This window comes from Onychomys torridus, chromosome X (genome assembly GCF_903995425.1).
Source record: "Onychomys torridus chromosome X, mOncTor1.1, whole genome shotgun sequence".
Classification (NCBI taxonomy): Eukaryota; Metazoa; Chordata; class Mammalia; order Rodentia; family Cricetidae; genus Onychomys; species Onychomys torridus.
The window spans coordinates 92,985,246-93,000,547 of NC_050466.1; the positions used below are offsets into that span (position 1 = coordinate 92,985,246).

At 35.4% G+C, this 15,302-nt stretch overlaps 1 protein-coding gene across 1 annotated transcript in view; it reads right to left on the minus strand.

Annotated features, from left to right (window-relative positions):
• The window catches only part of Abcb7 (ATP binding cassette subfamily B member 7), a 147,180-nt gene that overhangs the window by 18,015 nt on the left and 113,863 nt on the right, over positions 1 to 15,302 (minus strand). The window contains exons 5-12 of the mRNA XM_036174684.1: positions 8,273 to 8,405; positions 7,204 to 7,472; positions 6,194 to 6,282; positions 6,017 to 6,104; positions 4,812 to 4,986; positions 3,763 to 3,920; positions 2,668 to 2,831; positions 2,381 to 2,510 (exon numbers count right to left, since the gene is read on the minus strand). Of these exons, the coding sequence (XP_036030577.1) occupies positions 2,381 to 2,510; positions 2,668 to 2,831; positions 3,763 to 3,920; positions 4,812 to 4,986; positions 6,017 to 6,104; positions 6,194 to 6,282; positions 7,204 to 7,472; positions 8,273 to 8,405 (1,206 nt within the window). The remainder of the gene's footprint in view (positions 1 to 2,380; positions 2,511 to 2,667; positions 2,832 to 3,762; positions 3,921 to 4,811; positions 4,987 to 6,016; positions 6,105 to 6,193; positions 6,283 to 7,203; positions 7,473 to 8,272; positions 8,406 to 15,302) is intronic.

The following is a 15,302-nucleotide window of genomic DNA, read 5'->3' on the forward strand; positions in this document are numbered from 1 at the left end:
AACCTGGGTTCAGTTCCCAGTACACAGTCACAGTCATCTGTAAGCCCAGATTTAAGAAATCCAAATCCCTTTTTGGGTCTCGTTAAGTATCAAGATGCATGGGGTACAAAGACTTATATGCAGGCAAAATACCCATATATGTTAAACAACAATAATAATATAATTTGAAAAAGCTTAATGCTTAAAAAATGACTACATGTCACTTGATCCTGTAAGACTTCAAGCATTCAATTATCATTGAATATTTATATTGCATCCACCTTTCATTATGATAAATAATGTTGTCGTTAACATTGTATATAAAGACCCATGTTTGTATCTTTCAATTTCTTACTAAAATTTTCTAGGGCCAGACTTATTAGAATACTTTCCCAGAACTTTATATGTATTGCCAACTTGCAAGCCATATTCTTCCCTCAGAAGATCAACGCTGACCATGTTATAGGGTTATGTCTAAATTGGATATTCTGATTTTCAGAATCTTTATCTGTTGTGGAATATTAGTTAAAGATGTGTTACATTCTTTTATGCTGTATAATATTTGTTTAATAATGCAAAAATGTACTGCATTCTTTTATGTTGCATTTGTTTAACTCTGTGAAGCCTTGTTACTTTGCCTGCCTAAAACACCTGATTGGTCTATAAAGAGCTGAATGGCCAATAGCTAGGCAAGAGAGGGATATGCGGGGCTGCTAGGCAGAGAAGCAGATAAATAGAAGGAGGAAAAGAGAGAAGAAAGAGTGAGAAAAGGAAGAGAAGAGGACATCAGGGGCCAGCCACCCACCTACACAACCAGCAATGGAGTAAGAAAGAAAGAAGCGATATACAGAAATAGAAAAAGGCAAAAGCACAGAGGCAAAAGATACATGGGATAATTTAAGAAAAACTGGCTAGAGAAACAAGCCAAGCTAAGGCCAGGTATTCATAAGTCAGAATAAGTCTCTGTGTGATTATCTGGGAGCTAGGTGGCAGCCCCCCCCATAGAGTAAAAAAGAAACAACTATGTTTATCAATATAATAGGTAGAAGTGTTATTTCATTTTCACAATTTATATTACTAATGTCTCCAATAAGATGAACAGCTTTTCTTCATTCATGAATTTAATGCTTTATTTTTCAAGAGGATGAGTGAAACCATTATATAACCCAACAGAATGGCAGAAATAAGACTTACATGTATTATAACAAAGAATAATATGAAATCACAATCTAGAATGCAGTTTACTTGGCAAACAGTATAGGTCAGTGCTTCTTAACATATAGTCAGTCTTAGAAACCATCTATCAGAATTGTCTAAGATACATATTTAAAAAAACAGGTTTCTGGGCTCACAATGTACTCCATAAGGAACAGAAATGAAATTTTCACAGTCTCCCTAGGTAACTCAGACCCACGAAAATTTGGGATTCTCAGTAAAAAACAGGATTATACTAGAATACTTAGGGACCTTTTATAATTGGCATATCCCTGTCTGGTCACTCTTTTTGTTTTGGCTTTTTAAAATATAGACTCTCACTCTGTAGTCCAGACCTACCTGGAATGCACTATAGCCCAAGCTGCCTCAGACTTAAGTCAATTATCATATCCTAGCCTCCCAAGTGCTGGGATTACAGGTGTGGTAACCATTTCCTTCCTGATGACTTTCTTGTAGGTTTCCTCCTGCTCCTTCCTCATATGATTTGTTCTCCCAGAGATCTGATACTGGTTTCATGAATCAACATTACCAGTGGACATCAGACAAGTACTCTATCATTAAGGTACAGCTTCAGACTCCTTTGTAGACATTCAAGATAAAACCATACATGCTATAAGACTACTTCTTGTTTTCTCAGGCTTTACTTTGAATTTACTTCCCTGTTCCAATGCCAATCATCAAAAGTTTTTGAATGATTACTATAAGTCAGACACTATATGTCTAATAGTAAAGAGAACATAGTAGCAAATAAGGCATAAAACTTGAAGTTGGTAGATAAATTACTTTGTAATTATAAATGTATCTGTTGAAAGCTATTCAAAGTTATTAGCTTTCATTTTCTGAACATTTATATTGTGGGTATTATGTCTGCTGAATATATGTGTATGTGTATTCTCTACAGTAACTATTTCTTATAAATAGTATCTTTAGTTTAGAAATGAGGGAAATGAGACTAGTGCCACAGAACTGATTTGTCTTGGAGCTATGTCTGCTTGATTGAGGACAATTTGGTTTACATAGTAAATTCCATGTACATGGTGAGATGCTATCTCAAAACAATTCCTTTTGGTAGCAGAATTTCACTTGAAAGGTCTAACATTACCCACTTCATTAGTACATGTTGATTCAAATTATTATAGTAATATATCCACCAACCCTCTAACAATTACATTTTTTTAAAAAATACCTGAGGTACTACTCCCACTGCCCTCCGAAGACTTTCCAGGCTCACATCTTGTATATTTTGACCAGCAAGGTAAATGCTACCCTTTTGAGGCTCATAGAAGCGAAACAGCAGCCTCACTATTGTGCTTTTTCTGAAATTGGAGATGAGGAAAGGTTAATCAGCATCTGCCATCATTAGTATATGAGATGTATCATTTAAGTATAGTAATTATTTCACTATGATAAAAAATTCACATCCAGAATTATCAGTCGATAATGTATAATTTTATAAATAACTAAATTACCTACCCTGATCCACTACCTCCTACAATGGCCACTTTCTTTCCTGCTGGGACTTCGAAAGATACTCCACTAAGGACTTTCTGCCCTTCAATGTATTCAAAATGCACATTATCAAAGGCCACTGTGGCTGTCTGTGGTGTTATTTGAAGGGGAGATGCCATCACTTTGTCCTAGAAGGGAAGGTAAAAGAAAAACAACTTAACATAATACTTACAGTAAGCTCTTTAGACAATGCTTTTAAATAACAGAGAGACAAGGAAAAATATGGGAAAGGAGGTTTATGCAAATGAAACAAGGCCATTTCCAAGTATGGTTTTTCATTACTCACTGCATAAAAATGAGCAGGTGAGAAATTCCTATATATTTTGGTTGCTGGAAAGACTTTCTGTCTTTATATTTTTGGTTTTTCAAGACAGGGCTTCTCTGTGTAGCAAGAGCTCTGACTATCCTGGAACTTGCTCTGTAGACCAGACTAGTCTGGAACTCACAGAAATCTGCCTGCCTCTGCCTGCCCAGTGCTGGAGTGCTGAGATTAAAGGTGTGCGCTGTGACCACCCAGGGAAGATTTTCTTGGTGAGGAGTTGGGGAAGAGATGACAGTGAGGAAACTGTCTAAACTAGTGATATAAGAATATTCTCCTAGCTCAATGCTTCTCAACCTTCCTAATGCTGCGACCCTTTATTACAATTCCTCATGCTGTGGTGAGCACAACCATAAATTATTTTTTGTTACTACTTCATAACTATAATCTTGCTGTTGTTATGAACTTTAATATAAATATCTGATATGAAGGATATCTGATATGCGACCCACTGTGGGAGGTCATGACCCACAGGTTGAGAACCACTGTCCTCGCACAACCCACTATTAGTAAGACAGTGTTCCATGTTCTTTTGAAAAGGCTACTGCCGGGCGGTGGTGGCACATGCCTGTAATCCCAGCACTTGGGAGGCAGCAGCAGGCGGATCTCTGTGAGTTCGAGGCCAGCCTGGTCTACCAAGTGAGTTCCAGGAAAGGCGCAAAGCTACACAGAGAAACCCTGTCTCGAAAACACACATACACACAAAAAGAAAAGAAAAGGCTACTATACACTATACTTACTTTAATCCGTGTGTCTACCTTGAGCAGAGTAAACAAGGTGTTCATATCTATGAGTGCTTGTCTTGTCTCTCTATATACAGTTCCCAGGAAGTTAAGGGGTAATGAAAGTTGAAAAAGCAGTCCATTCACCATTACTAGATCTCCAACTGTAAGGGCACCTTATTATGCAGTTGGGAAAAGAAAGAAAACGTATAAGCTTTCCAGCTTAAGATAGAGTTTTATAGCCAATTTCTGACACATAGTTCTAAATGTACATAATCAGCAACATTTAAGCTGACACAAGTTATACAGCATATGAATGGATGAATTAGGTAATGTAGGAACCTTGTGTATATTGCATGGAAAGGGAAAGGCACACCTAACATACTATGTGTAAAACACAAAAAAGAATGATTTAAGTAATGATAGAAGTGAAGGTTAAGAATATTTCCTTTTTTCCTCTAGGGCATAAGCAAAGACTTCTTATACAGTATAAAAAAGAAAATTTATAAAAGCACATATATTAAAAATTGGAGTGAATGGTTATAATAACCAAGAAAGATGATACATCTCACATTAATGTCCAACTGAATGAATGAAGACCAGGCACAGATATTACTTGTAAATGAAAAAAACCTACTAAAAGGCTACTGAATTATAAAATAATACATTTGAACTAAACAGCAAATTAATGGCATTGTTTTCCAGGTCTATAAGAAAAATTAAAAATACTAGATAGTAAAAAGGTTGTTTACTCAAATTAATGAAAACATTACTTTTAAAAAGGTATCACAAAAGTAAAAACTTTACATGGGTAATCAAAAAAATTTCACCTAAAAAATCGGGTTATATGAGTAAACAGTACTTTCATTCAATGAGTAAGTCAGTGTTAACCAAAAGGAAATAAAAGAATTATCAATCGAGAAAATACATTCCAATAGGAAAAGAAAAACACTCTGAAAATGTCTAAGTGCTTTAGTGAGCACACTTTACAACTAATACAAAACATTTATTCCTTCAATTAACCCATTTATAATAGTCTCTAAATGTATTAACCATAGATCCATTACCTGCCACAATTCCATGACTGGCAAGTACCATTATAGCTGTTAATCCGACACTGAAAATAGCACTTTGGCCAAAGTTCAGCATAGCCAGAGTAGAGGTACTTTTCAATGAAGCTGTCTCATATGTCTTCAAAAATCCATCGTATCTCTGCGCTTCATATTTTTCATTATTGAAATACTATAAATATATAAAAATAGTAACTATGGACAAATTAGAATATACACTCTTTTATGCAATTGGTATAAGTTTCACTATACTTCATATATGAATACACTTTGGTATTGAAGATATTATCATAAAATTCAATTCTGAAGAAAAAAATTGGTCAGCAGGAGTAGAAAGGGGTAAGAAGGGATAATGGGAAGGGGACAAGAAAGGATAATGGGGGGAGAATATAACCACAATATATTAAATACATGTATGAAATTGTCAAAAATCAAACCAGGAATACACATACACACACACACACACACACACACATCTATATCGACTTTCAATATATTATGGTATTCCTGAAGGTTTTCAATAATGGATAATATTCAAATTTCATCCAATGAACATTTACTAACTAGTCGATGAATTGGAACCTAGAGCTTATTTACACATGCCTTCTACTAGTGACACTTCCTTCACAAAACCTTAACCTGATGCCTCAAATTCATAGTTCCCACTATCCTTACCATATCAAGTCTTTTTGACTAGTCATCTGAATACTTAACTTTTCTAGCAAATTATAAAACTATGAGAGTAAAGGAGGACATTGTAATCTCTTTTACCAACTTCTCCCATCATAGCATAGGACTTAGTACAGTGTTTTGCATATGAGAGGAATTCAGCAATTATTAAGTGAGTGAATGTAAAAATGAATGAAAGAATTAAGGAAAAGCACTAAGCTAAACTGAAGGATAAAAAGAGGATCAAGAACTTGCATGTCAACTGAATTAGCTAATATTCATTTGTAATCAAGATGCTAATCATATGTACGATCATTTATAAACTAACTCAGACAGTAAAATTCTGATTTTTCGGAATAAAAACTGAAGAGAAAAGATAGAGACCATTTCTAAACAAAAGAAAATGAAAGAGTATTATTTCATCACACCTAGAGATCCTATCCTAATCTGATATTCTTACAACAACTATTAAATTAAATGACAGAATAAATCTTAGTGTAAAAGGAGGATGAAAAGATACTTAAACAGATTACCTTCACAGTTTCATAATTCAGCAGTGAGTCAATAGCAGCATTACCTGCATCATTATCCGCTTTGTTCATTTCAATTCTAAATCTAGTTCTGTAAGACAAGGATTTATACAGCATGAAACATATGCTATACCATAACTAATTTCTGCAGCCTTGACTGGCCTCTGGGAAATACCATACCTCCACCGTGTAACTGCAATTGTGAATGCTGTATATGCACCAAGTGTTCCTAGAGTTACCAATGCAAACTGGGCACCACATTTGTAATACTGGAAAAAGAAGTCAAGAGAAGAAGAAATGAGAAGTGATTGAATTGTCTTTGACTTTCACCTTTAGCCAATAAATAGAAAAAGTGAGAGGTTGATCATGTATGTAAAAAAAAAATCTGGCAACATTATCATGTAAAACAAAATTGAATAAAATAGCATTTTTTAAAAATGTATAATTAGTAAAAGATGATTATGAACCCTGCTTAATTACATTTTGAATCAAAATTGTAACTTATAGTCTAAATTTTAGTCTGACACTCAGCAAAATGGAAAGCTTATCGAGAATATTATTTTCTTTGTATTATTTAAGATACTATGCACTTCAGATTAATAAAAAATCCCTTTTCTTAAAATCATTGTTTTAAAAACAATATAATTAGACAAAATTTTAAGAAGGAAATGGTTGCTGTTCTTGTCACATTAGAGCATCACAATAGCAAATTTCAGTCAAAGAATATTTATAAAAATGCATCAATCAATAATGGTTAAAAATCAAATATTTTAGATAATCTATTCAGGGTAACAAGGAAAGAAAGTCAGATTGCACCTGCCACAATTATAGCATCAAATTCTAACACTGAAACAGTGTAAACGTAAAGAGAAATTGATTTTAAAGATTACAATGTTTTAACATGCTAGGATTGATAAACAGAAATCTAAATAGCCTGAGAACATCAATCCAAGGTGTGACATACAAAATTCTTGAGGAAAAAAAATATTACAAGCACTAATCAATGATCTAGGTGTCTAAATTCTGAATCTGAATTTGGACAGACCTTTGACATTTGTGGCAAAATAATGAAACAAATGGAAGATCTTTCTGACATCATGGTATGCAAAAACAGAACAGCTTCCACTACTAATTTGCTATTAATAAGATTGCAAGATAAAAGCTTACTATGAAAAGAATGCATTACTTACCAGAACACTACTGACAAGCATCATCTCAAACACGATAGGGAGAAGATTAAACACTAAAGCACTGAGGACAAAACTAATACCCCTTGTCCCTCTGTCAATAGCCTTGGATAAAGCTCCTGTCTGTCTGCTCAAATGGAAACCCAGATCCAAGTTGTGAAGATGGAGAAATACATTTTTGGCTATTCTTCGGATTGAATTTTGAGCTACTTTGCCAAATACTGCATTTCGAACTTCATTGAAAAAGGCAGCTCCGGCTCTTGATACACCATCTAACATAACAAAAGAAAAAAGTTGGGGGGGGGGGGTACAAACATTAGAATCACAGCAGTGTCAAGTGGCAAGGCTGCAGGAAATCTTTAGACACTAGAAGAAGTGAGTACTAACTTTTTCACCATCATCAATCCCTTTCAGTAGTATCTGACCCTAGATTTCAGATGCCGAAAGATTTTTCCAATTAAAATGCTTTCAATGTAGAATAGACCAGATGGCCTCATTGTGGATAAGTGTACAATATCTAATTCAATTCTCTCAAATAACAAATACAAAAGGTTTAGATCCTGAAGAGTCAAGTGCTTTTAGCAAGCTCCTGCTTCTGTCTCTGAAGTCTTACAGTGTCCTTTCAAATGTATGGGGTCCCAGTTCATTTGAAAGAACATTTTATTATTTTCAAATTGTATCTGTGTGTCATGGTCACTGAATATATTTTAACAAAGCACTAATGTTCATATATCATTAATTAGCCACTTCCGTTTAATATTAACAGTAAGAAAATAACTGGCCTTTCTAGAAAGATATTTTATATAAAAAAAACCTAGTGAAGATGGTGGTAATGCATTTAATGTCTTATTTTATATTTTTTTCAAACACAGAAAATGCTACTGTATCAGAAGTTTTACAAAGCATATCATACAAAGAATTTTCAAAAGCAGATCAAAATAAATCTCACATAAAATAATAAAAATCCAAAATGCTAAGTTGTATTTGTGATGCAAAGGTCATCTGCTCAAATATGATGAAACCTTCTTGAAGAAAGTCAACACCTGTAGACAGATTAAAGAATCACACATACAGCCAATCAGAACTGCTGTTGCCATGGTTGCAACTGTATTTGGTGCATCACTCAGGTTCAGCATGTTTCCCGACATCTGGTTGAGGCTGTCTACAGCATATTTAAACATGAAAGGAACCACAATATTCATAGCCTAAAAATATAAAAACATCAATTACCCACCATACATAAAACATTTATTATAAAAGTACAAATATTTTCCTTAAATTATTATTTGTGGTAATGTTTACTGAAATACATTTACTAGAATTGAAATGATTTTTGCAAATTTACAAAGATAAAAATCTTTGGCACTGGAAGCTCTGCTATTTTAGGATTCTTACACTACAGTGCCATGTTAATATTAATTTACAAATTATGTGAATTAGTCAAATACTCCTGCATCTACAAAACCATTCTTGATCAGCTGCTAAAAACTGCTTTCTATAATCTGAAATCCTACAGAGCTCGTGGCATTTAGCAGCAAATTGTTTTGCATTATAGTTATCTGTGTGTGTATATATATATATATATATATATATATATATATATATATATATAATTTTTTTTTCCTATTATACTACCCTTGAGGGTCATATTATTCTTTCTTATCATACTCCTATAGACTATAATGTTTTGTAGAGAGGTGATAAATATTTTGAAGTTATTTTTTCATCAATGTAAAATTGAAATTATATAGCGAAAAGGATCATAAAAGCTGAAAAGTGACAAGTATCTGTGATTGATTTACTATTGAGAAAAAAATAGCACTGATAGATCCATTTAGCCCACATGAGTCTTTGTTCTAATATCATACAAAACAGAACCTTTCAAACATCAAATGCTTTCATTTGTCCAATATCTCTTTAAGAACATACAGTTCTAATAGAGAAAGCAGCACTTAGGTTCAGTGAATTCACAGACTACCAAAGCACTGTTGAAAGGATGGCATTACAGACTTAAACCAAATGCTAACAATGAACCAGGACTATGAAATACACTGAAAAGATAGCACCTGTCCCACTGCCGTGATACCCTCTTGTTAAACATAAGAATGAACTATTTCTAAGCTCTGGAAATCTTACCAATCAAGATTTCAATTAACTGTGCTAACATTAAACAATAACATTAAAATATAAACAGCTGGTGGCATATGCTTTTAAGGATGTAGAACTATGGTACGGGGCCGTGCTTAAAATTTTAAGGTTTCTAACTATTCACTCTTCCTCACTATATTTTCACTTTCTAAAGCTCAATCTGATTCTCTTATCATTCCTAATACTTTCTAAGAAACTTGCAGCAATTTGACCACATTTTTCTAACACCCATTCTAATAGTTTATAACTCAATATTATCACCCTCATGATACACTTATTAATTTTGTGCATGTGCATGATATAGTCAATGTTTGAGGAAAGGCAGGTACCACAAGGTTTAATGACATGAATGGTAAGCAGCAGAGAGGAGATTAAAATTGAAGCCTGGTGTTTGAAGTCAGAAAGATTTCCAGTATGGCACAGCTATATCAGCAACTTATAAGGCAGGACTCATATATTTTATTTATTTATTTATTTATTTTGTACCTTAAAATGAATGTTTTCAAATGTACTACTGAATTCATTCACACTTGTAAATTATAACTTCAGTAATTTAAATAAATTTGAGCTGATTCTGGATTTTTCCATATAATGAGGTCAAATTTCCTCATCTGCATTCCAATACATTTTCTTCAGTAGAAAGAAAAGTGATAGTTAAAACAACCATATGATTCTCCTGATTCATAGCTTATTATACCTTTGCCACAACTTAATGTTGTACTATTTTACTTTCTTGAAAATGGTTTTGGGTTTGGTCAATTTGGGGAGTATTTCTGTAAGTATGTAGAACATGTTAATGTCATTGGTCCTCTGGTGTATATAGCAGAAAAAAGGATAAATAGCACAGTGCTAAGAACAAGCACCAACACTAAATATAACTGAATACTGTCAATTTTCTCATTAAAAGGCACTTTCAAAAAGCAAAGAAATACACATACTTTAAAAGTCCAGAACAAGCTGGGTGGTGGTGGCGCATGCCTGTAATCCCAGCACTCGGGAGGCAGAGCCAGGCACATCTCTATGAGTTCGAGGCCAGCCTGGTCTACAGAGTGAGATCCAGGAAAGGCACAAAGCTACACAAAGAAACCCTGTCTCGAAAAAAATCATAAATAAATAAATAAATAAACAAACAAACAAATAAACAGTATGGAACGATACTAATAAAGTAGGAGGGCTCATCTTCCATGTAGTTCTTTCGTTTTGTGTGGGTTTTCTAGCCTTGTGATATAGTGGGGATGAGGTGTGGCAAATGGCTTTCCATATTATTTCACCTTCAGCACAACTAGACTTAACCCATCCAGATAAATGAGAGTTATTCATTGAAAACTTTTATTTAAAATAGTTTTATCATCACATGAAGAGAGTCAACAGGGACCAACATCTATCTACCCTTTAAACAGGAATTCTTATGATACCTAATATACCTCCAGTTCTGTATTAAAAGCAAGTAGTTGGGCGGTGGTGGTGCACGCCTGTAATCCCAGCACTCAGGAGGCAGAGGCAGGTGGATCTCTGTGAGTTCGAGGCCAGCCTGGTCTACAGAGCTAATCCAGGACAGGCTCCAAAGCTACACAAGAAACCCTGTCTTGAAAAACCAAAAAAAAAAAAAAAAAAAAAAAAAAAAGCAGGTAGTTCACATTGGTGTGTTACTGCCAAAGAAAATACATAACTCAATCTATTTTCTGTGGTGACATTGTATTCTCCAAAATATTGTGCACCCTAATAAACTTATCTGGGGGTCAGAGAACAGAACAGCCACTAGATACAGAGGCCAGAAAATGGTGGCACACACACCTTTAATCCTAGAATTCCTCCTAGAATTCCGAAGGCAGAGATCCATCTGGATCTCTGTGAGTTCAAAGCCACACTGCAAACAGCCAGGCATAGTGAGTCACGCCCTTAATCCAAGGAAGTGATGGCAGAACACAGAAAGGTATAGAAGGCATGAAAACCAGGAACTAGACCTGGTTAAGCTTTTAGGCTTTTAGCAGCAGTTCAGCTGAGATTCATTCCTATAAGGACTCAGAGGTTTCCAGTCTGAGGAAACAGGATCAGCTGAAGAACTAACTGGCAAGGTGAAGCGGCTGTGGCTTGTTCTGCTTCTCTGATCTTCCAGCATTCACCCCAATACCTGGCTCCAGGTTTGTTTTTATTAATAAGACCTTTTAAGATTCGTGCTACAGTTTTCAACATATGTAACCTGAATTCAGGCATATGTGAGTATTATGAATGTGTTTCTATGCATTTCATCTCATGTCTAGTTTCATATAAGCACCACCACAATCAAGATCCATAATTACTTGAGTACCACAGAACTTGTGCTTTGTATGTACTCTCCTCCCATCCTGTTTTGAAAACTCAATTTAATAAAGAGAAATATAAAAGAGAACTCAAGTTGATGAAATGAACTGAAAAACTCAAGGGAGGCCGGGCGGTGGTGGCACACACCTTTAATCCCAGCACTCAGGAGGCAGAGCCAGGTGGATCTCTGTGAGTTCGAGGCCAGCCTGGTCTACAGAGCAAGATCCAGGAAAGGCACAAAGCTACACAGAGAAACCCTGTTTCAGAAAAAGGAAAAAAAAATTTCAGGGGAGTCTCACAAGTAGAAAGGATCAAGTAGAAAATATAATATCGAGATTTAAATCAGAAAAAATTAGATCACATATACAAAACTATAAAAAAAAGTCAATAGGTGGAAGGAACAGGCCCAAAATGTGAGACATCATGTAAACATCAAATCTTCAAATGACAGGCACAGAAGAGAGCAGAACCAGGTCAATGACATAGATCTTCAGCAAGATCATGGAAGAAAATTTCCCCCAAACTAAGGAAAAACATATGCATATAGATAAAAGAAGCATGTAGAACACAAAACAGACAAGATCAGAAAAGAAATTGCCCATGGCATGTCATAGCTGAACAATTACTAAACACACAGAACAAAGAAAGAGTACTGAAAGCTGCAGGAGAAAAGCCTCATAGCACATCTAAAGGAAAACCCTTAAGATAACAGCTGACTTCTCAATGGAGTCTGGTGAAATGCTAAAGGACTACCATATCCAGGAAAACTACCTTTAAGGAGAAAGAAAAACTTTCCATGATACAAACAGGCTATCGCCATTCCTGTCCACCAAGGCAACCGTACAGAGAATACTGGAAGCAATACTTCACACTGAAGGGAGGAGTAAGCACAGTATCATGACCTGACCATAATGTAAGAAACTTAACTCCAACAGCAAACAAATCTTTAGCAAACCCACAGACCTGCAGAAATTAAACAAGTCATTACTGAATGATGAATGGGTCAAAAAAGAAACCAAGAAAAAATTTTAATTCCTGGAACAAAACAAAAATGGAAATCTAACACATTAAAAAGCAGCACTACAAGTGAAAACCACCTAAGCTCCAAACCAGAGAGAGCACAAACAAACAAACAAAATCAATGAATGATGCAACTCAAGATTGAAAGAAATAATAAACCCCAGAGCCACAATTAATAAAATAGAAACAAAGAAACAATGAATCTGAGATGATTCTTTAAGAAGATAAACAAGATCAACAGTCTTTTGGCCCAACTAACCAAAACCAAAACAAAGCAAAAACAACAACAAAAAGAGATTACCCAAATTAACAGAAACAGAAATGAACCGGGAAACATTACAACAGACACCAAAGAAATTCTAAGGGAATAGTTTAGTAACCTGTACTCTGTTAAGTTGGAAAATCTAAAAGAAATAGATGAAATTCTAGATTCATCCAAACCACAAAAATTAAACAAACCAAGAAGACATCAACAACCTAAACAAATAACAAATAAGGAAATTGAAATGGTAATTAAGAAGTCTTCTGTCTAAAAACACCCCAGCCCTTGTGGATTCACAGAATTTCTAATAGACTTCCAGAAGATCTACAACCAAACTTCCATAAATTATTCAAAAATATACAAAGAGAAGGAACATTTTCAAACACCTTCTATAGAATCAGTATTAATCAAATACCCAAACAAGGTACAGATATAAAAATAAGTAAACACTACAGATCATCTTTGATGAACATAGATTCAAAAAATCCCCAATAAGAGTCTTGCAAAACAGGCACATATCTAAAGATCATCCACCATAGTCAAGAAAACAATTGAACCATTCAAATCTGAGCTAAGGCTCTGAACAGAGTTATCTTTAAAAGAAATAAAAATGACTAAAACTATCTCAAAACATGATCGTCATCCTTGGGGAAACGCAAATCAAAACACCTTGAGAGTTTACCATACCGAGTGAGAATGGCTAAGATAACAAAACAACTGACAAAAACCTGCAAGGATGTGGGGAAAGGGAAACCTTAACTCACTGCTGTAACTGCTGCAGCCCACCTGGAAATCAGTATGGAGACCTCTCAAAAAGCTAAAACTAAACCTACTACACATGACCAAGCTATATCCACTCCTTGGCTTATGTCCAAAGGACTCAACATCCTACTCCATTTGCTCAGCCATGTTCATTGCCACTCTGTTCACAATAGCTAGGTAATGGAAACAACCTAGACATCTGACAACTGATAAATGTATAATGATAATGTGGTATATATACACAATGGAATGCTATTCAACTGAAAAAAAACTCTGAAATCATGAAATTTGCAGGTAAATGGAGGGAACTAAAAAATATTATATTGAGTGAGGTAACCCTAACCCAGAAACACAAATAACACAAGATCTCTCTCATCTGTAGTTCCTGGCTCCAAGTTTTCATATTATGAGGATATAATCTGGAGTAATCTAGAAGCCATGGAGAGAAGAAGAGACTATGGAGTGGGTTGGGAGAAGCAGTGCTAGAGAGGGAAATAGAAGGATACATGTGATATTAAGGGGGAAGCTGGGAAAATAGGGGGGTTTAGACAGGCTGGTGGGAAGGAAATCAATACAGGAGAGGGAGGGAGGAGGGAAAATAGTAAGGATATATCAAAGAGCCATAAGGAATCATATTGTTTTTATTTAAGTAAAATTACATATAGTATGTGTGTATGTCCATGCACATGTGTGCATGTGTTTGTATATTTCAAGTGAGGTCATTCCACTTCAGTTGATAATGCCACCTCCCCTCAAGTTACAGACCATCTAACAAAAAACTCCAGTACCAAGCATGAGAAACACTCCACTTTTTAGAGGGGTTTTCAAGGTCTTGAACTCACATAGATCCACCTGCCTCTGTCTCCCCAGTGCTGCGACTAAAGGTGTGCACCACTATGCCCGGCTGAGAAACACCCCTTTGAGTTGATTGTCAAGGGAGTCTAAGAGACTCCTAATATAAGCTATTACTGGTTCCCTTGGTTGCCTTCCAGAGGTTTAAGGTAAGTCCCTATGGCTGAAGACAACATGCACTTCATACAGACAATTTAGTGGACCAGACCTACAAGCCTCCTCCCTGAGTATTAGCTCTCATAGTACCAGAGGATGCTATGCAAGCTACCAAAAAAGGGGAAGCAACCAATAGTTTTACTCAGCTGTGTTGTCTAAGAAACACAATAATGACCAGCAGGGCAAGATATCCCTAAGGATGTAATAGTACCACTCTTATCTTGGCATTAACTAACTGCTGTCTAATTGGACTTAAATGCCACTCAATAAGAGAGAAAACATGCCTGGTACTGAAAATCTACCCATATCTTCAGGGCTAGTGAGGTCATAGATCCTGGGAGGAGAAATTATTACAACCACTTTGCTAAAAAAATTCCTAACTACATTCTATACACTTATCCTTATACACACATATAAGTGTAATTATAACCCCTCAAAGAAGCTCCGCTTTGTAGCAGATGGAGGTCATTATTACAGAAAACCACAATTGGTCATAAGCAGAGAACATGGGTACAGAGCTCCAGTTGATAAATCTACAATTCAACTTCTGTACCTAAGGCTAGGGAACATGCAGAAGAGGGAGCAGAAAGATTTTAAGAGC